Source organism: Camelus ferus, chromosome 3 (genome assembly GCF_009834535.1).
Source record: "Camelus ferus isolate YT-003-E chromosome 3, BCGSAC_Cfer_1.0, whole genome shotgun sequence".
Taxonomy (NCBI): Eukaryota; Metazoa; Chordata; class Mammalia; order Artiodactyla; family Camelidae; genus Camelus; species Camelus ferus.
This window is the reverse complement of record NC_045698.1, coordinates 88,329,635-88,352,354: the sequence shown is the minus strand read 5'-3', so window position 1 is coordinate 88,352,354 and position 22,720 is coordinate 88,329,635. Positions and strand designations below refer to the sequence as shown.

Genomic DNA, 22,720 nt, shown 5'->3' with positions numbered 1-22,720 from the left:
CTCTTTAAGATAGGCAGCTGGTGTTACATAGTGAATTGGCTGTAAACTCTTTTTTAGAAAGCCTCCTATATACCACAGGGTTTACTCACAGGATGTGCTGAGGAAAACTGCCTGAAATGTCCACAAATACCATCACTATTTAATTGCATCAATTTCTTCCACGTCTTAGCTAGTACAGAATTTGGGGGGAAAATTTTCTTCCTTTACTTCTTGAGCTTCCTTCCTTCCTTTATTTGTTCCTCTTTCCCTATTTCTTCTCTCTCCTACCTGCCTTTGTTTTTATCATCCGTTTTTCATGAAAGGAGAGGAGAAAGATATTAACATACATTGATGTTAGCCACTATATATAAAAATAGATTTTAAGAAGTTTCTTGTGTCTAGCAGAGGGAACTATAGTCAATATCTTCTAATAACCTTTAATGAAAAAGGATATGAAAACAAATATATGTATGTATATGTATGACTGGGACATTGTGCTGTACACCAGAAATTGACACGTTGTAACTGACTTGTACTTCAATTAAAAAAATAAAATTACAGAAAAAAATTTTTAAATAACATATTGAGCACCTACTTTGATGACAAGTGTTTCCATGTTATTATTCAGCCACCATAAGGCTGCCATCCCTTGGCTTAATCTGAAAGTCTGTCATTTTTCCAGTGAGTTCATTTTAGTAGAAATTTACTTTCTTAAGTGAAACAGGCAATTTATTAAATGCACTGTTTTAAGATGTCAGAGTCCTCTGAATGACTTAATATGTCCAGTCATACCTAAACTGCTGCCCTCTTGTATGATTTTCAGAGGATACATTTTCTGGTTGGATATAAAAAACACACAAATGTACACACATATGCACAAACACATGTTCTTTCTTCTTTTGTAATTTGTATGCAAAGTTTTTTTGGCTATTGGTTCTCTCTCTCACCCTGCAGGACTTAATTTGTTTCTGGGGAGAAGGTACAGTTGAAGCAGTCTTGCGAAAAGAAACCTCTCTGTCCTTCCAAGGAACATTCTCTGACTTTGCCCAACCTCCTCTTCCTCTGCGCCACCTTGCCTCACCCACTTTCCAAGTTGGCTTCCCCAGCTGGGCATCTGCAGACCTCGTGCTGCATCTTAACCCGGAGCAGGAGCCCGGGAGGGGAGGAGGGGAGGAGTTGCTATAATTGCTCGGTATTTTTCCAGAGAAATATCCATTATCCCTTCAGGTTAAACTTCTGTGGAATGAGATAGTTACTCGAATGGAAACAGGTTGAATTTATTTAAAGGATTATGTGGAATCTTGAGAAATGAATACAGTGTCCCTTTTATGCACCCATTCTCACGTTGCCACCCCTGACCTGGCCGTGCCCGCACACCTTCCCGGGCACCTTCCCACACAGGGGGGCCCAGGGCGCCTTTCAGACTCGCTGCTGCAAAGGGGAGAGGACAGGGTGGTCTGCAGCCTTTTCCAGAGATTTCATTCACTCTTCTCCAGGTACTTTCCCATCCGGTCAATTCCTTCCTTTACTGCTGCTTCACCAGGCCTTCTCCCAAGAAGGAGTGAGAAGATTAACTTTCTCATATGCTTGGGACCAGATAAATTTTAAATGAAGTTTTACTCTTTCCCAAAATGGCTTCTGAGACGCCTTTGAAGTTGTGTTTCTCCTGGGTGACGTCACAGCCACGTGCATGACAGGTGCTGTCTCTTGACCTTCTAATGTTAACAACCCACACCTGCTGGGCTCTTTGCTTCCTTAGTCTCCACAAAAGTAAGAGGAAAGGATTATTTAGCCTTCACTTTAACGATGAGCAAACTGAGACACAGAAAGTTTGAGGAGAGCTCGGCCTCTAACTGATGGAAACCCCTGCCTTCTCCAGAACCATCCTTTCACTTGTGCCCCAGGGAGTTCTGGAAGAAGGGCCCACGGCCTTGGAGGTGGCGGCCAGTGCATCCCCCCCCGCACCCCGCAGCCTTGTTTTCAGGTGGAGATGATGGTAGCAATAATCTCACTGCTGATAAGAGTCCGCTCTACCAGTGTTAGCTCATTTCACAGGGAGGCGGCTGAGGTGGGAGGTCACGTAACTGAGGGTTAGTTGGTTCGCACAAATGGAAGGCGCCATCCTTGGAAGTTTCTTCTGTTTTCCTGGGTTTTGTGTGGTAAGTTTAGGAATCTCTAAGAGGACGCCATAGCATGTTTAATTTTCTAAATGTGTTTGGCCATGGGACTCTTTGTCTGAATAAAGCCACGGGGCCCTTGTTATATAAGATACCTGGGACCTGCTCGTCTTGGTGACCTGGCTTTAACACAGGGTTTTCAGGGTATGCATATAAATTAATTTATCGGGCTTTTGTTTTTTTTTTTTAATTGTAGAATGAAGCAGCAAATCTGGGGACATGATGTGGTCGAGAATGCCTAGATGGTGGTGACGTGGCCAAGAGAGGCAGAAGGAGGTGAAGGTGGTGGTGCACATAGGTAAGTGATTTAAAGTTTCTCAGCCTTGAGTTTCTTACCTACACAGTGGGTATGATGCTGTCTCCACTGCCGTGCCGTGAGGATTGGGAGGATAGCTCTCGGTACGGGGTATGCGTGTGGTCAGTGTTGGCTGTTTTTTCTTCTCCTGTTATCTATTATAATGAGCAGGGTCATCTTGGGCAAATTGTTAAAATAAACGTAGCCCCATTTCGTCCTCTTTCAAACAAGAGTAAATGTTCTTAAGAGTTGAATAGATTAAAAAAAATCCCAAAAACACCTAGCCTCATGCTGGCACTCAGTGGCTTCTCAATATGTGATGTGAATTAGTCCTTTAGCCAGTCCTGCCCTCACACAGGGGCCCCCCTTTAACCCACTTGCCTCCGTCCTGGAGAAGATAGAGATTCTAAGGGCATGAAAACCTCTTGCTTCTTAATCCTTTTTCTACCTTCTACTTGGGCTAATTCCTTTATCCTGGGTTCATTAAGCTCATCCATCAAGCCTCACACAGTCCGGTGAGGAGCGGGTGGTTTAATTTCCATTTTTAGAGCACATAGCACAAAGCACACTGTGATTGAAGATCCTGCCTGACAGCCCTCAGAAATGCACGTCGGCAACTGCTGTCACAGAGTCCCTAATGCACTTGCTCCCACAGCCTGTGTCTGACCCTCCCACCAGGTGCCAATTAGCGCTGACCTGATACTGGGTCTGCCTGGGGGAGGCAGAGTCCCTGTAAGTCTATTCAGTACAGAGTACCTGTCAACGCTCAACCGAATCCTGTAGTTCCGTGAATACTCACTTTCCATTTTCTTTTGCAAAGCATCGCAGATGAGAGAAAATGAGCCCAGTTTTGCTTGTATAAACTTCAGCAAGGTCTTGGCATAGGGGATCGTGCCCCTGAGGCCAAGCAGGGGAATCTGGAAGGCTGGCAGCTTCTTTATGACTCTGTTTCTGTGCAGTCCCCTGCAGGGTTACATAAGCCAGCACCTGAGCAGTTTTTAATTTTCAATAGAAGAACATAAGGACTAGGTTTTATAGAGATACCTATACGCTGCATGGTAGAGAGGTGAACTCTGTCTCACAGTTTTGTTGTCCGGGGCAGACATGCAATCCATACCAACCATTTTCATTTTTTGCAGGATCTGAAATTAAACCATGTGATAAGCTCATATAAGGTGGTACGCATCATCCAACACATGGTAAAAGCCGGATAAGTGGCAGCAAAGACTATGTAGTCATGGGATTTTGTGAAAAACATGTTCATGTCTCCAAGTTACTAGATCTCGAAATTAAAAGAGAATTCGGAAAACATAACAGAGTCCAAGTTAGTGTATTTCTTTTACTCAGCAGAAACGGAGTTAATAAGGACAGGGTAGTGGGGAAGCTACCTTATTGCAAGCCACTTTCTTGTGAGATTTGGCTGGTTTTGAAGCTTATGGACGTTGATGTGTAAACATTCTACGTGCATCTGGTGCCCTCTAGTGATGGGGGCGCAGACTCTCTCCACGTATTGTCTCATTTGAAAGCCAAAGAATTTCAGTCTTGCTAAGTATCCTTCCCTAGACTGACAGGGAAGGGAGAGGAGGTGGAGAAACTGGAAGGCATGAAGGTGCTTTGGAGTGCCTTTGTAACTCAGCACTCCAAGCAGCCATCTGGGGTTTACAAGATAAGGGTCTTAAAGGCCTTGGTGGTTCTGCACTTCTCCCAGAAATGAGGACGTTCTTCAGCCAGGTATCTCTGAGAGCCTTCCTACTATGGGAACTGAGTTATTCCAGGCTGCCTCAGATAATTCAGTTAGCCTCCAAAAATCACACAATTCCTCTTGGCTCTGAGGGACTTGGGAATAATGAGGCAGAAGTCAAATATTCCACAATCCCTAGCCAGAACAGAACATGGACCTCTCGTGAGCTGAAATCCCTTAGAGCCAGCAGATGACCAAAGATGCCATCCACCTTAGAGTCCTCCATATGTATCTACTGTCCAGAGCCTTTTGTTGCCATCAAAACAGCTCCTTGGCTTGGAGGACCATCCTTGCTGATGGTATCCACACCGCCTCGGGGCAAAGACCACACTCGTTCTGAGCTGGCATTATCACCTGGCGATGGGACATCTTCCATTCATCTGTCCTGGACACCACTGCCGTAATCCAGGCCTTGATCATGTCCCACTGAGACAGTTTTTATTTCTTGCAAGTTGGGTTCTCTCTCCCTTGCTAATTAATGCATCTTCTACACTGCTACAAGCTGTTTCTCTTTAAAAATTTTATTATCTGGTGATCTTATAGAAAAGTACAATAACATGAAATGATCCCAGTTCACTTCTTCAGCCCTTCTCCCATTTCCCCAGAATCAGAATGTGTTGTCCTTCTCTAAACGTACCACATGCTCATCTTCGTGCTTTGCCTTCTCCCCAGAACGTTGTAGACCCTGGCCATCCTTGCGTCTCTCAGAAGCATCCCCAGCATCCTCATGTCTCCCACCCATGATCCCACACCTTCTGCTCTGATAGCAGTGCTGCTCCCAGAAGTCTTGGTACCACTTGCTTAAGTGTTTGTCTCCAGTTTGACCTCCTCTAGAACAACACAAGAATTACATTTTTTAATTTAAAAAACATTTTCTTTAATACTAGAAAATACTATACAGAAAATATGCAAGTTTGCTAAAACTAGAGCAATGTAAATGAACATGCTCTTTCGTATTTTTATTGAGATATAATTGACGTATATATAACAGTTTCTAGTGTATAACAATGATTTGATATTTGTATAAATTGACAATCATAATAAGTCTAGTTGACATCTATCACCATACATACATCCTTTCTTGTGATGGAACTTTTAAGATTTCTCTAAGCAAGTTTCGCATAGAAAATTATGTAAATAATTGCTATTATGAACTCTAGGAGCCATGCTGTACATTATATTCCCATGTGTTATTTCCATAAGTCCCCCCACCTCTGGCAGCCGCCAATCTGTTCTCTGTACCTATGAGTTCTATTTGATTCCACATACAAGTGAGATCATTTGGTATTTGTCTTCCTCTGAGTTATTTCACTTAGCATAATCAGGCTTCACATGCCCCAGAATTGCCTGGCATGTAGCAGCACACATAAACAAGATAGTTATAATTCTATATAATTTTGAAGATCAGCTTCATTTTATCTGTACTTCACCAGTCAAAATGGAAGGAGCATGAAGTTCAGCCCTGACAGCACAGAGTTGGAGTCTTCCTGTCACCTCTTACCAGCTTTGTGACCCTGGGCAAGTAGTTCACCTTACTTGTAGAATGGAGATAATAGTACTTTGGTGCCAAGTGAAGACTGAATTCGGTAATGCATGAAAGTGCCTAGGAGCACTTGGACCCAGGCATGCACTGAGCAGAATTGAATCTAGCCATCTGATACGTAATATACATGTGCATATGGTTAAGTGGATTTCATCTTTCTGCTTCAGTTGTGGAAACTCAGAAAATCTAGTTAATTGTTTCTCTGATCTCATGCTGAATAGATCTATTCTTTCCACCATGATTCCATACACGTTTTCACTTGAACTTGAATTTGGCATAGGCTGATTTTTTTTTTTTAACTAATGAAAGCTTTTTCAAGGGGCAGTTACTACTTCATGGAAATATTTGTCTCTCATTCCTTAGTTTCTTACTAAGAAGCAGGGGGAAGGGTTGTTTTTACTCCTAGGCAATTTAATCATTTCTTCCCCCCTCTCACCTCCTATATATCCACTGGGGCCAAGTCAGCTGAAAAAACAAAACTATATAAGCAGCCCTCTCCTTCATCATCTTGTCTCAGAAACTCCTGCTGGCAACACACATTTCATATACCCAAAGTGGGGTGTTCTGAAAGAGACAGACAGACTCCAGCTCCCTAATTTACTGCCCTCCGTTTTATAACATCAGATTCATAAAACATCGCCTGGGTGGCTAGCTCTCTCACTGCCGGGAGGCTGAAGCAAGGCACAGGGAGTCTAGGAAGGAGACGTTAATGCCAGGTCCCTGCTGACAAGAATACTTTCCTACACCCTTTCAAAGCGTTTAACATAGGCAAAGAAGCAGAGTGGGAAAACCCAGCTTGCCAGTAAACCATCACGCAAATCTAAAAATCTGGTATTAAGTTTTTCCTCATAAGTGTTCTTTCCATGACAAGCCCTGCTCATTGGCGTGTCAGTTTCCAAATGATTTCAGTTTGTATGTTACAGAAAGGACTTAAGCATCTAATTAGCTTTATTTGTTAGAAACAGTTGTATTTTTTTTTCTACCTGTTAATTTCCCTGTTAGATAAAGTAGTGAAAGAAGTAAAGTTAGAGGAAGAATTTTAGGCTAATGCATTAGGTCATAATTTTTCCCTAAGTGATGGGATTTATCCGGGATACACCAACTCTGCAAAGGCAGAAAGAAGGAAACCCATCTTTACACTATTGGGAGGAAAACATGGATGAACCAGCCCAACAGTAGAGAAATAGAATAGGTAATCTAAGTGACAACTGAATTGAAATCTGATCTGAGTATCTGTAATACACGTTGTGCAGCATTCTACGCAGTTCCAGCGATAACCAGATTTTGAGTTCATTTGGTACAAACCCACACTTTGGGGCCATAGCAAGCAACACAACCATCACGGAACTCTTCCCATGTTAAAGCTCTCAGGGGAATGGACAAGTAGATTTGTACAGTCTGTTAGTTTCTAACAGGTCACCCCTGAGAGCCCCAAGGCTGGATCCCAACCTTCTGTTGTAATTTCTTTGCTCAGGGTTTTAAGAATTGGATAAATATATATAGAAATCCAGACATCTGGATACCTCGTGGGGAAAAATCAGATCTTGCCACACCAAGGCCCACGGTCCCCGTGACAGTAGTCCCCTGGAGCTGAGCGCACCTGTCCTCTGTGGGTGCGCTTTGTGTTTTCCAGGGCAGCCCCTTGCACTTCCCACCTCTCTTGCTCCCCTGAACCCTGCAGGCATTTGACTTTGCCTATGATGGTTTACGTGTGCTTTTTAATATAGTGGTAATGAGTTTCTAGCAGTTCTTGGGCTACAAGTTCAAGGTGTCAGCAGGGTTGCTTTCATCTGAGTCCTCTTTCCTTGGCTTGCAGATGGCTGTCTTCCCTCTGTGCATTTCTGTCGTCAGCCCTTAATAAAGTCACCAGTCACGTTAGCTTACTGGCCTCGTTTTAACTTAAATTACCTTTAAAGATCTTATTTCTAAATACCATCACATTCTAAGATGGGGGTTAGGACTTCAACATAGGAATTTTGGAATGGCATAAATCAGGTCCTAATAATTCCTAAAGATAGCAGGTAAGACAAATAGCAAGTTTAGTCTATTCTGCAACAACCCACAATTCTGTAGCAATTAGCTTAAGCAAAATTGGTAAATGGGTAGATATTGTCTGTGTTCTTTCTGGTTCGTGTAGCTAAGCAATAGCCCTTAAATGCAAAATCACAAACACAGATGAGAACAGGAAGCTCTGGAGTGTACCACCCTGGTTTCCAGTTCAGCCAGTGCTTTTCTCTTTGGCTTAGATGAGACTCCTGCTCTGACTTGGAAGTGCTCATTGCATAGTTTTCCCCAGTCATTCTGTATTTTGTCCTTTTTCCATAACTCACTCTCCTTAACCCTTTATTAGTCTCCTCCTTTTCTGTCAAGCTACCTCCACCATTTTTTAAATTAAGATACAATTGACATTACAATAAACATTATATTGGTTTCAGGTGTACAACATAATGATTCAAAAGTTGTGTATATTGTGAAATGATTACCACAATAAATCTAGTTAACATCCATCACCACACAGTTAATTTTTTCTTGTGATGAGAGCTAAGATTTGTTCTTAGTAATTTTCACGTATACAATACGGTTTTATGTACCATAGTCACCATGCCGTACATTATATTCCCATTATTTACTTATTTTATAACTGGAAGTTTTAACTTTGGAACTCCTTCACCCATTTCATCCACCTTCCACACTCCAGCTCTGGCAACCAGCAGTATGTTCTCTATATCTATGAGTTTGATTTCTTGAGTTTCTTTTTTTTCTTTTTTTCAGAGTTTACATGTGAGATTGTACAGTACTTGTCTTTCTCTGTATTTGTCTTTGACTTAGCATAATATCCTCAGTCCAGGGACATCCACATTGTTGCAAATGGCAATATTTTCTTCTTTATAGCTGAGTAATATTTCACTGTGTGTATATACTTCTTTTTATCAAAGGACACTTAGGTTGCTTCCCTGTCTCGGCTATTGTAAATAATGCTCCAGTGAACAAGGGAGTGTAGATAGCTTTTCAAGTCAATGTTTTTTTTCCTTTGGATAAATGCCCCAAAGTGGAATTGCTGGATCATGTGGGAGTTCTATTTTTATGTTCCCATCAACAGTGGACAAGGGTTCCCTTTTTGTCACATCTTTGCCAACACTTTTTAATTTTTCCAATTTTATTGAGATATAATTGACATACACCACTGTGTAAGTTTAAGATATGCAACATGCTGGTTTGGCTTATATATATTTGAAAATGACTACCACAGTAAGCTTAGTTAGCATCCATCGTCTCATTTAGAAACATTGAAAAGAGGAAGCCAAAAGAAAAAGATTTTATTCTTAGGATGAGAATTCTTTAGAATATACTTTCCTACCACCTTTCGTATATATCATGCAGCCATGTAATCACAGCCACTCTCCTATACTTACTAACAACTGGAATTTTGTACCTTTTGACCACTTCCATTGAGTCCTCCCTTCCGCCAACCTCCTGTCTTTGGTAACCACACATATGATCTCTTTTTCTATGAGGAGTTTCATGGTGGTGGTGGTTTTTTGCTTCCATATATAAATGAGATCATAGAGTATTTGTCTTTCTCTAACTTACCTTACTTAGCGTAATGCTCTCAAGGTCCATCCATGTTGTTGCAAATGGTGAGATTTTTCCTTCTTTGATGGGATAATAATAATTGTATATAAACACCACATCTTCTGTATCCATTCATCTGTCATTGGATGCTTCCATGTTTTGGCTAGTGTAGATAATGCTGTAATGAACATGCTGGTGCTACTGTAATTGGAATAATTTCCTTGATTCCTTTTTCAGAAAGTTCATAGTTAGTGCATAGAAACATTACTGATATTTGTATGTTAATTGTGTGTTCCGTAACTTAGTTGGATGATTATTTCTAAGAGGTTTTTGGAGAAGTCTTTAGGATTTTCTGTATATAAACTTACGTGCAAATAGAGACAATTTTACTTCTTCCTTTCCAACTCTGAGGCCTTCTATTTCTTTTTCTAGCCTGATTTATCTGGCTAGGACCTACAATACTATGTTGAATATAAGTGGTAAGGGAGCATGCTTGTCTTGTTTCTGATCTTAGAAGAAAGTCTTTCAGCTTCTCACCATTGAGTATGATGTTACGTATGGTCCTGTCATATATTGCTTTTATGTTGAGCTCTTCCTTCTGTACTTAATTTGCTAAGAGTTTTCATCATGAGCAGATGTTGAATTTTGTCATTTTTTTTAGATGATCATATGCTTCCTTCCTTCCATTCTATTAATGTGATATATCACATTGATTGATTTCTGTGTATGCTGAACCACCCTTGCATCCCAGGAATAAATCCCAGTTGATCGTGGTGGATGATTATTTCAGTATGCTGCTGAATTCAGCTTGCTAGTATTTAATTAAGAATTTTTGCATCTTTGTTCATCAGGAATATTGCCCTGTCATTTTCTTTTCTGGTAGCATCCTTTTATGGCTTTGGTATCAGGGTAATGCTGTCCTACAAAGTAAGTTTGGTGGTGTTCCTTCTAAGATATTTTAGAAGAGCTTGAGGAAGACTTGACATTGATTCTTGTTTAAATATTTGGTAAAATTCACCAGTGAAGACATCTGGTCCTGGACTTTTCTTCTTTGGGAGGTTTATAGTTGCTAATTCAGTCTCCTTACTTCTTATTGGTCTGTTTTGAATTTCTTTGTAATTCATCCTTTGTAGGTTGTGTCTTCCTAAGAATTTCTTCTTTTATTCTGGATTGCCAGTTTGTTGACATATAGTGGTTCATTGTAGCCTCTTAGGAACCTTTGTATTTTTGTGGTATTAGTTGTAATTTCTCCGTTTTCAGTTATAATTTTGTTGATTTGAGTCGTCACTCTTTTTTCTTTGGTTATTAGCCTAGCTAAAAGTTTGTCAATTTTGTTTATCTTTTCAAAGAATCAACTCTTAGTTTTTTTTTACCTCTTACATTGTTTTCTTGTTCTTTATTTCTGCTCTCATCTTTATTCGTTCCTTCCTTGTGCTAATTTTGGACTCAGTTTGTATTACTTTTTCTCGGTTGTTAAGGCAGAGTTATTTTACACCTTTTTTTCTTAAAGTAGGTATTTATTATGAAATTCTCTTAGAAGTGTTTAGTTTTAGCTCATAAGTTGTTTTTTGGTGGGTAGGGGTTGAAGTAAGTTTATTTTTTAATTGAAGGGTACTTGGTTTACAGTACTGTTAGTTTCAGGTGTACTGAAACTAATGATTTACTACTGAAGCCAAGTGATTTGGTTACACATATATACATTCATGTGTTTATAACCATATTTTTCTGATTCTTTTCAATTATAGGTTGTTATAAGATATTGAAAATAGTTCCCTGTGCTATACAGGAGAAACTTTTTAAAATCTATTTTTGTATATAGTGGCTAACATTTGTAAATCTCAAACTCCCAAATTTATCCTTTCCCACCCGCTTTCCTCGGTAACCAGGTGGTTTACTATGTCTGTGAGTCTGTTTCTGTTTTGTAGATGAGTTCATAGTGACTTTTTTTTTTTTTAGTTTTTACGTATGAAGGATATCATATGGTATTTGTTTTTTCTTTCTGACTTACTTCACTTAGAATGACAATCTCTAGGTCCATCCATGTTGCTGCAAATGGCATTATTTTATTCTTCTTTAAACCTGAGTGGTATTCCATTGTGTAAATTTACCACAGCTTCTTCATCCAGTCATCTGTCGATGGACATTTCGGTTGTTTCCATGTCTTGGCTATTGTATATAGTGCTGCTGTGAACATTGGGGTCCATGTATCTTTTTAAATTCGAGTTGCCTCTGGATATATGCCCAGGAGTGGGATTGCTGGGTCATATGTTAAGTCTATTTTTAGTGTTTCGAGGAATCTACATACTGTTTTTCATAGCTGCTGCACCAAACTACATTCCCACCAGCAGTGTAGGAGGGTTCCCTTTTCTCCACACCCTCTCCAGCATTTAACATTCGTGGACTTCTGAATGACGGCCATTCTGACCCGTGTAAGGTGATACCTCATTGGAGTTTTGTTTTGCATTTGATTGATAATAAGCGATATTGAACATTTTTTCATGTGCCTATTGGCCATTTGTATGTGTTTCCTAGAGAATTACTTGCTTAGGTTTTCTGCCCATTTTTGGAATGGTTTGTTAGTTTTTTCATTATTAACTGTTTATTCTGGAAATTAAACCTTTGTCAGTCTCATCTCTTGCAAGTATTTTTTGCCATTCTATAAGTTGTCTTTTAGTTTTGCTTATGGTTTCATTTGCTATGCAAAAGCTTATAAATTTAATTAGGTCTCACTTTTTATTTTGTTGCTTTATTTTCTATTGCCTGGGTAGACTGCCCTAGGAGAACATTGCTATGATTTATGTCTGAGGATGTTTTGCATATGTTTCCTTAGGAGGTTTATCATGTCTTGTCTTATGTTTAAGTCTTTAAGCCATTTTGAGCTTATTTTTGTGTGTGGTATGAGGGAGTGTTTGCAGTTCATTGATTTACATGCATCTGTCCAGTTTTCCCAAAACCATTTACTGAAAAGACTGTCTTTCCTCCATTGTATGTTCTTGTCTCCTTTGTCAAAGATTACTTGACCAAAAGTTTATGGGTTTATTTCTGGGCTCTCTGTTCTGTTCCATGGATCCACGTGTCTGTTTTTGTGCCAGTACCATGCTGTTTTAATTACTGTGGCTCTGTAGTATTGTGTGAAGTCTGGGAGGGTTATTCCTCCTCCTTTGTTCTTTTTCTTGAGTATTGCTTTGTCAATTTTGGGTTTTTTGTGATTCCATATAAATTTGAGGATTATTTGTTTTAGTTTTGTCACAAATGCCCTGGGTAATTTGATAGGGATCACATTAAATCTGTAGATTGCTGTGGGTAGTATGGCAATTTTAACAATATTAATTCTTCCAATCCAGAAACATGAGATATCTTTCCATTTCTTTAAGTCATGTTTTGTTTTCTTGCTCAGTGTTTTGTAGTACTACATGTTAAGTCTTTGAGTTCCTCGGACAGATTTATTCCAACGTTTTAAATTTTTTTGGATCCAATTTGAAAGGGATCGTTTCTTTACTTTCCTTTTCTGATACTTCCTTTTTAGTGTAAAGAAATGCCACTGATCTCTGTCTGTTAATCTTGTATCCTGCTACCTTTCTGATTTCTTTTGTCAGCTCTAGTTTTTGTGTGGAGCCTTTAGGGTTTTCTCTATATAATATCATGTCATCCACATATAATGACAATTTTACCTCCTCTTTTCCAATTTGATTTTCTTCTTTCTTTCTTTCTCTTTCTTTCCTTCTCTCTTTCTCTCTTTCTTCTCTCTCTGTCTGCCTGTCTGCCTGCCTAATTACTATGCTTAGGACTTCCAATACTATGTTGAATAGAAGTGGTCAGAGTGGGCATCTTTGTCTTGTTCCAGATTTTAAAGGGAAGACTTTCAGCTTTTCACCATTGAGAATTACACTGGCTATAGGTTTGTCATAAATAGCTTTTATTATATTGAGATACGTTCCCTGTATACCCATTTCAGTTAGAATTTTTATCACAAATGAATGTTGATTTTTATCAAATGCTTTTTCGGCATCTATTGAGATGATCATGTGGTTTTTGTCCATTTTCTTGTGGATGTAGTGTATCACGTTGATTGATTTGCTTAAGTTGAACCATCCTTTGTCCCTGGGATGAACCCAGCTTGATCATGGTGTATGATCTTTTCTACGTGTTGTTGGAGTCTGTTTGCTAATATTTTGTTGAGGATTTTTGCATCTGTGTTCATCAACGATATTGGCATATAGTTTTCTTTTTGGGTAGTGTCTTTGTCTGGCTTTGGTATCAGGGTGATGGCAGCTTTATAGAATGAGTTTGGGAGTATTCCCTTTTGTTCAATCTTTTGGAAGAGTTTGAGAATGATTGATATGAGTTCCTCTTGGTATGTTTGATAGAATTCCCCAGTGAGGCCGTCTGGTCCTGGATTTTGTAGGGAAGTTTTTTATTGCTGATTCTATTTCACTTCTAGTGATTGGTCTGGTCAAATGATGTTCTTTCTGTTTAATTCAGTTTTGGTGGACTGTATGTTTCTAGAAACTTGTCCATTTCTTCTAAGTTGTCCAACTTATTGCCATATGGTTGTTCATAGTATTCTCTTATGATTTTGTATATTTCTGTGGTGTTGGTTGTTAATTTCTCTGTTTTCATTTCTTATTTTATTTATTTGTGTCATCTTTCTTTTCTTGGTGAGCCTGGCCTGAGGTTTGTCAATTTTGTTTGTTTACTCTTTCAAAAAAACCAGCTCTTGGTTTGAATGATTTTTTTCTATTAATTTTTCAATCTCTATTTTATTTTCTCCCTGATCTTTATTATTTCTTTCCTCCTTCTGACTTTAGGTTTTGTTTTTTTCTTTTCTAATTCTTTTAGGTGGTAGGTTAGGTTATTTGAAATTTTTCTTGTTTTTTGAGGAAAGCCTATATCACAGTGAACTTCCCTCTTAGGACTGATCTTGCTGCATCCCATAGATTTTGTGTGGTTGTGTTTTCATTATTATTTGTCTCAAAGTACTTTTTAATTTCTTCTTTGATTCCATCATTAATCCTTCTTTTTTAATAGCATGTTTTTAGTCTCTATGCTGAAATTTTTCTCATTTGTTTTTCTGTGATTGATTTCTAGTTTCATGACATTTTGGTCAGAGAAGATGCTTCAAATAATTTGTATCCTCTTAAATTTGTTGAGGCTTTTTTAGTGCCCAAGTGTGTAGTCTATCCTACAGAATGTTCCATGAGCACCTGAAAGAATGTATATTCTGTTCTTGGGGGATGTAATGTCTTAAAATTATTAACCAAGTCCAGTTATTCTATTGTGTCATTTAGTATCTCTGTTGCCTTGTTGATTTTCTATCTGGGAGACCTGTCCAGTGATGTTAGTGGTGTGTTAAAGTCTCCTACTTATTGTACTCCCATCAATACTTACTGTATTCCCATTAATTTCTCTTTATGTCTGTTAGTATTTGTTTTATATATTCAGATGCTCTTATAATGAGTGTGATATCCTCATCTTGTATTGCTCCTTTGATCATTATATATTGTCCTTCTTTATCTTTTTTTATGGCCTTTGTTTTTGTCTGTTTTGTCTGAAATCAGAATTGCTATTCCCAGTTTCTTGTCATTTCCACTTGTATGAAATATATTTTTCCATCCTTTCACTTTTAGTCTATATGTCGTTCATTTTAAAGTGAGTGTCTTGTAGGCAGCATATTAAGCTTTTGTTTTATTATCAGTCTGCCACTCTGTGTCTTTTGATTGGAGCATTAGTCCATTGACATTTATAGTAACTATTGATAGATGTGTGTTTATTGCCATTTTGAACTTTGTTTTCCAGTTGATTTGGTATTCCTTCTTTTCCTTTTTGTTTTTCTTTTTGTGGTTTGATAAGTTTTTATATTATCTTGGTTTCTTTTTGTTTTTTTGACTCTTATTGTATGTTTTTAATTTGTGGTTACCCTGTTTTTCAAGTATGTTAACCCTTTAGTATATATTTTTGCTTTAGACAGTCAGTCATGTAGGCCCAAACACATCCTAAGAAGAATGAAGGGGAAAAAAAGAAAGAAAGAGAGAAAAAAAAAAACAAAAACATTTTCTTGCTCCCCCTCTCACCTTTTGTGATTTTGATACCCTTTTTTCTTCTTTTTATATCTTCATGTTTATTCTCTTGCAACTCATTGTTATCATATTTCCAAGTATGGTTTTCACGTTTCTATAGCTTCCTGCTTCTTTTCTATTTAGAATAGACCTTTCAATATTTCTTTTAGCATAGGTTTAGTCATGCTGAATACTTTTCGTTTTCGCTTGTCTGTGAAATTTTTTCTCTCTCCTTCTATTCTAAAAGATAGTCTTACTGGATAGAGTATCCTAGGTTGCAGCTTTTTCTTATTCAGGACTTTGAATATCTTGCCACTCCCTTCTGGCCAGCAGTGTTTGTGTAGAGAAATCAGCTGAAAGCCTTATGGGGGTTCTCTTGTAACCAATTTTTTGTTTTTCTCTTGCTGCCTTTAGAATCATTTCTTTAATTTTGGCCTTAATATTATGTCTTGGTGTAGGTCTGTTTGGGTTCTTCTTGTTTGGGACCCTTTGTGCTTCCTGTACTTGGTTATCTGTTTCATTATTTAGCTTTGGAAAGTTTTCAGTCATGACTTCTTCAAACACCTTTTCAATCCCTTTTCTCTTTCTTCTCCTCTGGGATCCCTATTATGTATAGGTTGGCACGCTTTATATTATCCCATAGATCCCTTATATTGCTTTCATTGATTTTTATTTGCCTTTTTCTCTTCTGTTCTGATTGGATGACTTCCATTATCCTGTCTTCTAAGTCGCTTTTTAGTTCCTCTGCATTGTCTAGACTGCTTTTGATTGCCTTTTGATTGGCTCTTATCTCAGATACTGAGTTTTCTGTTTTAACTGGATCATCTTTATAGTTTCTATTGCCTTTTTAAAGTATTCTTTGTCTCTGTTCATGGTCTCTTTTAATCCCTTCAGTGCTTTGATCACTCCCTTTTTGAAGTCCTGATCTAGTAGACCATTGAAGTCTATTTCACTGATCCTTCTTTCAGGGGATTTCTCTTGTTCTTTTAATTGGGAGTAGTTCATCTGCTTCTTCATTTTACTTTATATTTCTCTGGCTCTATGAATTTAGGAATGTCAGTTATCTCCTGTGGTCTTTAAGGGCTGTTTTATTTTTTGTTTGTTAGTTTAAAGTGGGATCATTCCCATGTAGGCTGTGTGCATCTTAAGTTTTGTTGAGAGGGCTGTTCTTAGTATAGATGGTTACCACATCTTTCTTCAGTGTGTATTGGCTGTTATCCCTTTGATTTGGGGTGTGGTTGGTGCTGTGGTGATCAGAGTCTGCCATGTTTGTTGTTGTTGAGTGGGGCCCCCTTTATTGTTCTGTGGTTGTCACAGCCTTGACAGGGACTGGGTCTGCTCCCCTCGTGCTGGAATAGAGGCTTTTAGACCTGTTTCTGAGCTGTGCTGTGTGGTAGGCAGGGTTGGAGCACTTCAGCTGGGAAGAAGAGTCATTGAGTGTGCCTCTGCAGGAGATGTCCACTGGGAAGTGCCCTCTGTGGTGGTGTCTGTCACTTGTTATGTGGGCTTACAAAGCACTCTTTGTTGACACTGCCTTTGTCCCTGCCTCAGCTGCAGGAATGTCAGCCACCCACTCTGGTGTCCCCCAGGTTCTTGGCCCCAGGAAAGACCAGTGCAGATTGGCCAATATCAGGCCCTAGGTCCTGCCGTAGGGAGCATGCAGTCACACACCTGAATCCATGGTGCACCACAGGGTCAGTGCAGACTCCAGCCTTGCCTTTGTGTATGGTACGGCTCACTGGCCTGCTGTAAATACCCAAACTCGCCCCCACTGCACGCCAGAACTTTGTGCCTGTTTGTCCCAGAGGTGCAGGTCCACCAAGGGTCCAGAGAGAGAAAATCAACCCTCTCTTCCTGAGGTTGTAAACAAATCTCAGTCCCACCTATGAAGTTGTGGAGCTGCTGGTTATGGATTCAGCTTTCAGCCCAACTCTGCACAGCAGCGATGGCTATGACCAAGCCCTGCCTCTCTTCTCGAAAGAATACACCAACAGTGGAGTCAAGGGGAGGAAACAACTATGGTGTGGCTGTATTTCACCCCTCCCTGCAACACACACCATTAGAGGTGCTTTTTTATGGGGGTCCCAGGCTGTTCTCTTCCACACACACCCCCAGAGCTCACACAACCCTCCAGTCCCCTAAGGCTGCCTCAGCTTGGCCTTGTCACCGATCTCCAGCAGCCAGTGTCAGTTTGTCCTTGCTGACTCGCATCTAAGGCTGGGGACTAGGGACCCTCCATGTCAGTTTCCCTTAGTTCTGTCTACCTAGCAGCTGCCACTTTTTCCTTTGAGCCTTGAAAGTTCCACGCTCACCTCCGGCTGGAGAGGGGGCGTCCCAGCCTGAGGGTGCCTTCCTTCCTATGCTGCTCCCTCCCTGCCTGCAGAACTGGTCCTGCACTGATTGTTTCTTTCTTTCTTTCTTTCTTTCTTTTTTTTTTTTTTTTTTGTCTCACCAGATTTTGTGAGAATCCTCTTGTATTTTGAAGTAAGAGACACTCTCACTGCCAGAGATCAGTAGGTATTCTGTGCGATTCAGTGGGTTTGTAGATGTAATTCTTGGTGTATTTGTGGGAGAGGGTGAGCTGTGAATCTCTCTACTCTGCCAGCTTGGCCCTGATCCACAAAGGTTTTTTTTGTTTGTTTGTTTTTTTGTTTTTTGATAAATACTACACATACTACAGTACTGTAAGATCTGTGGTTGGCTGATCTGTGATGCAGAGTTACGGGTATGGAGGGCTAACTGTCTTTAAGTGTCATAGTTCCCCTTGAAAGATTGTATTTGAAGTTGCTGTTCCATAAGAGTTCTTGGCAGCCAGTAGCCAGTTGAGACAAAAAGGAAAATGGGTCCTTCTAACATGATATTAATATGATGAGTACTTTAAAAAAACCATCATACACCTTTGGGAAGTAAGTTGAGGTATGATTTATTTATGACATATTTACATACATACAAAATTGGTTTTATCCAATACATCATCCTACATAGTGTCTTTTTTAAAAAGTATATTCTGGGAGTAAAAATCCAAGTTTTTAAATTTATGCATAACCCAGCATCTTTTAGAGCAAAGGATATTATCATTTTGGCTTCAGAGAACACAAATTCCTGTTCAGATTTTTTTCTAACCAAGGAACAAAGTAAGTTCAGCATCTTAAACTAAGTTAGTTGACCCTGAGTATATGACTAATTTGCATAATTTTGAATTGATGACATGATACACTTTCATCTGTATTCTTGTCTATTTATATTATCATACTACCATTTTGTCTATATCCATTCATCTCAATTTTCTGCCTCATTAATCTCTTGAGAGAAAGAAGAACAAAGAATGAGGAAGTAACAGAGACTCAGGAGACACAGCTACTGGTATAGTGTTATGCTTTCCCCCCAGAATTCTGAGGCCATGCTCTGCACCCAAGGTTACCTAATGAACTTACTAACAGGACAATATTGAAAAATTTGAGTACTTTCTGTCCCTGAGTATGATGTTAAATTACTCTTCCTGCATTTTTTTTCCCATTCTTTCATACTGCTTACTTAAAGGAAAAAGTGTACAAGCTTATCAAATTCAGTAAGTGGTTCTGGGAGCACTTCAGAAGAAAAACAACACAAACAAAACCAAAACAATAGTGGCAAAGAACTGTGATAGAGACAGGTTGTCCCAAGAAGCTTGAGGGGGCGAAAACAACAAATAGCCCCCAGCTCAGCTCTCCCTAAAAAATGATTGTGTGGAAGTTCAAAGGAGACCAGGAGAAGAACAGGGGCATGTGGGCGAATGGCAAAGGGAAGGAACCGTGGCCTTAGGTTGATGATCAGCCTATCTCACGCCAAAACGAAACCAACACGGAAAGACCACCTGGCTAATGCTGCCGTGGTGTGTGACAGACAACCGGTTACTTTACTTGTCCCTTATACAACAGGGAAATCTAAGAATGAAAAGATAAAGAGGCTGGGAAAGTTGAGTGTGTGGAGTCAGTCATACGCGGATACCTTTCAAAGATAACTGGGCCAGAACGAGATCATGTATTTATCTTTTCCATCTTCCCTCCCCTAATCCTCACAAAGCGCTGAAGGTGCAGACTACCAAGTGCAGGGAAATCTCCTACACCCATGCCTTAGAAACACTCTGCCACTGGTGTCTGGGGACTCTAGGAAAATCATCCTCTAATGGAGTATCAGTGTCCATGATTCTATGAAAACAACCCTGAATATGAAATTAAGATATTTGAGACTTGGTAAAACAGAAAATTAAAACTCAGATATTTTTAGAACCTGTAAAATTTCCCTATAATTGGAGGAGGGAAAGGCAGAAATAGTAAATATGGGCATTTGTCCCTTCACTCCAGTGATGTGTCATCAGGCCAGTGCTTGATAAAATATTAGAAAACGGTAGCTTTTAAAAATAAAGCACAGAAACAAATGGTAGCGAAAGGCATCTCTTATTCATAAAAGATGGAGAAAACAGAGATGAAGTGTTCCAAAATACCAATAAAGAGGGAGAATAAGTATTTTGTCCCTATTATGCTGTAACAACTGGCTACATCTGTCTTCTCTCATTACTTTCCATGACACAGAAGTCTGAATTGCACTGAACAATCATTATATAGTGCTTGGAAATTAACACATACCATAGTTGTAAAATTAATACTTAATCTTCTCATCCTCAGGTAGAAAAAGAACAGAAATCAAGTAAGTACTTGAAATAATATTAATACAAATCAAACATTACATATAATGACAGTACAGGATAACAACTTCAACACCTTAAAAGATTTTATAAGATTGTGCTACTTCTTTTACATCTAAAGACTTGTATAGAAGAGTAAATAAAAATTAAATTACATTTGTATAAGAAAGTATTTTGAAAAAGATATTTGAACTTTCATACACAGAGTTCAAAAGTATATGACGAACTTTTTATTTTTGATTTATATAAATCCCAAAATGGTAAAATATATTATTTGGGGGGAAAAGAAGCTTTCATTAAATACAAACGTAATGGACTAAATAAATCACACTAACTATAAAACAGTTCCTTTGAAAACTTCCATAAAAAGTAAAGGCAGAATGGCACAAAGTTAGAAAAGCAGCATTTAAGGCAAACTAAAGAAGAAGTAACCTTAATTAAAACAAAAGGCATACAATTCCATAAATAACAAAGTAACTCCATCTCAAAAGTTTCTCTATTACAGTTGGGGAAATGAGTGACAGCAAAAATAGGGGCTGCTGTCAGAATTTACCTGGAAGCACTGAACGGTATTATTAAAAAAAAAAAAAAAACCAAAATGTTTCTGATTTAAATACACTAGAATCATTTGTCCCTTAGCTGTCAAAAACCAATGAAAAAATACCAATGCTCAACATATACTATGAATACAAAATGCTAAAACTTATTTAGAAAACAACAGAATTTTTTAGACTATGTATATAACATGTTAACGAAAAGAAAATGATGGATTCCGTTATTCTGGCCCATGTTAAAACTATGCATAGAAGTGTGCACCATCTCCCTATAAGGTGCCTAGGGTCCACAGTTGAGCACACCGCTCAGCAGCAGAACCGCGATCACGTGCACACACACAGTTTCAAAGACTGGTGTGGAAGAAATGAATCATGAATTGAAAGAAGCCATGCTTTTAACAACTATTCAGTAAACATGTTCTGACAAGTATTTCTTAAAAAAACAAAGTAATCAAGTATATCTTAGCGCTTAAATTTTCACCTTAAATTTGGTGTATCAAATTGTCCTATAAAAATATTTATATACTTTTTGAGGACCATGGTATGTGAAATTATATAATCATAAAAAGGATTTTTCTTCTCACCTACTGGAATGATACATGCCTTCCTAGGAAAGAGAAACTGCAGCCTACAGGGAAATGATCAAAGGTGCCGGACTGATCAGAGCTGTCCCGTCTGAGAAGGAACCACCTCTCCTCCCCCAGCAAGCTCACCGTGGGCAAGCCGCCGTGTCCCGGGCAGGCGTCCTCACACGGCCCTGGGGGGCAGGCGCTGCTTGTACATGCCCGCGATCGCTTTGGCCGCGCTGTAGATCATCTGCCGCCGAGACATGCCCGTGAAGGTCATGTGCCAATCAGTCCGGCTGACGTTTAGTAAACTCTTTTCCAAGACTTCACCCACCGTCACCAAAAGGCCTGACCACCTCAGATTGTAGTCCTGGGGAGTTAGACTTTGAGCCTAAGGAAAAAAGAAATTGGTATTTTAATTTCATTAAAAAGTATCATTGGAAGTAGCTATAGGTGGTATTTCGAAGTCTCTCAGGTTGCTTTTAATATAGATTATGACAAACCCTAAGACAGCTAAGCTGCCAACTGTATCTTTGAAGTTACAAGGCTGCAAAAGAATCAAGACAATATTGCATGCATACACGTGGTTTAAAATGTCCACAGTAATCTCGTTTTGTTCTTTAAGTATAACCCAAGTCTTAATTAAATCTAATGACTCCAACCTAAAAGAGCTCAGTGTCACAAGGTTTAAATTATAGTTCTACATTCAGCATCACTTCAGGTGTAATAGTAAGATTAGTGCTAAAATAGGAATGTTACTTTCATCTCTTTAACAGTAATGAAATTCCTACCAGAAAGAGGTAAACTGCTTACTAACGCGTCAAGCCTATCAGAAAAGAACGGTTAAAATAATTTGTAGAAGAATATTCCTGGAAACTTCATTTACACATGAATAAGACAATACAGATCAAACAGCACCCAGCCTAGGAGAGAGCGAGCACCAACCTGTCACATCACTCACGCCTAACACAGCCTACGACTGCTGCCACTGAAACCATGTATTCACCTACCCAGGTGTGAGAGTCAGGCCACTGCTTGATATCCCAGAATGATGGAGGGCTTTTTGTTCTACAGCGTTAGGTCTAGTCCAGGGAGCTACCTATATGCAGGATGGATCCATGCAGTGATTCCTAAATGTGCTATACCTTATAATCACCCGAGATGCTTTTCTTTTCTTTTTTTTTTTTTTTTTTTATAACAAAACCACAGTTTTCACATCTCACCTCAGACCACTGAATTGAAAACTCGGAGATGGTTCCAAGAGAAAGAGCACAGTATTTATAAAATAGTTCCAGGAAATTTTGCTGCCCATAGCCCGGCAGCTGGGGACCCTGCCCTCAGTCTTCTCTTCCACAACATACGCTGTGCTAGCAGCATCTTCCTGTGTTTCAAAGAAGAGAGACAGCAGATAAAGTACTCAGGTCCTCAGAGACACTCACAGAACTGTGTTTCTCAGATGTGATGTACACCAAGCACCTGAGGATCCTGTGAAATTGCAGATCCGAATTCTGTAGCCTTGGGTTAGGGCTCAGGAGTCTTACTTAGAAAAAAA

General features: G+C 39.2%; 1 protein-coding gene and 1 long non-coding RNA gene across 4 annotated transcripts in view; one reads left to right on the top strand and one right to left on the bottom strand.

Moving 5' to 3' along the window:
* The window catches only part of LOC106730503, a 311,014-nt gene that overhangs the window by 273,183 nt on the left and 15,111 nt on the right, over positions 1-22,720 (top strand). For both annotated transcript variants that reach the window (XR_001366967.2, XR_004318688.1), the window contains exon 3: positions 2,353-2,454. This is a non-coding gene — a long non-coding RNA (uncharacterized LOC106730503). The remainder of the gene's footprint in view (positions 1-2,352; positions 2,455-22,720) is intronic.
* PRRC1 (proline rich coiled-coil 1) overlaps positions 18,272-22,720 on the bottom strand; it is a 32,748-nt gene continuing 28,299 nt past the window's right edge. For both annotated transcript variants that reach the window (XM_032476629.1, XM_032476630.1), the window contains exon 9: positions 18,272-21,559. In XM_032476629.1, coding sequence (XP_032332520.1) covers positions 21,350-21,559 — 210 coding nt within the window. In that variant the 3' untranslated portion in view covers positions 18,272-21,349. The remainder of the gene's footprint in view (positions 21,560-22,720) is intronic.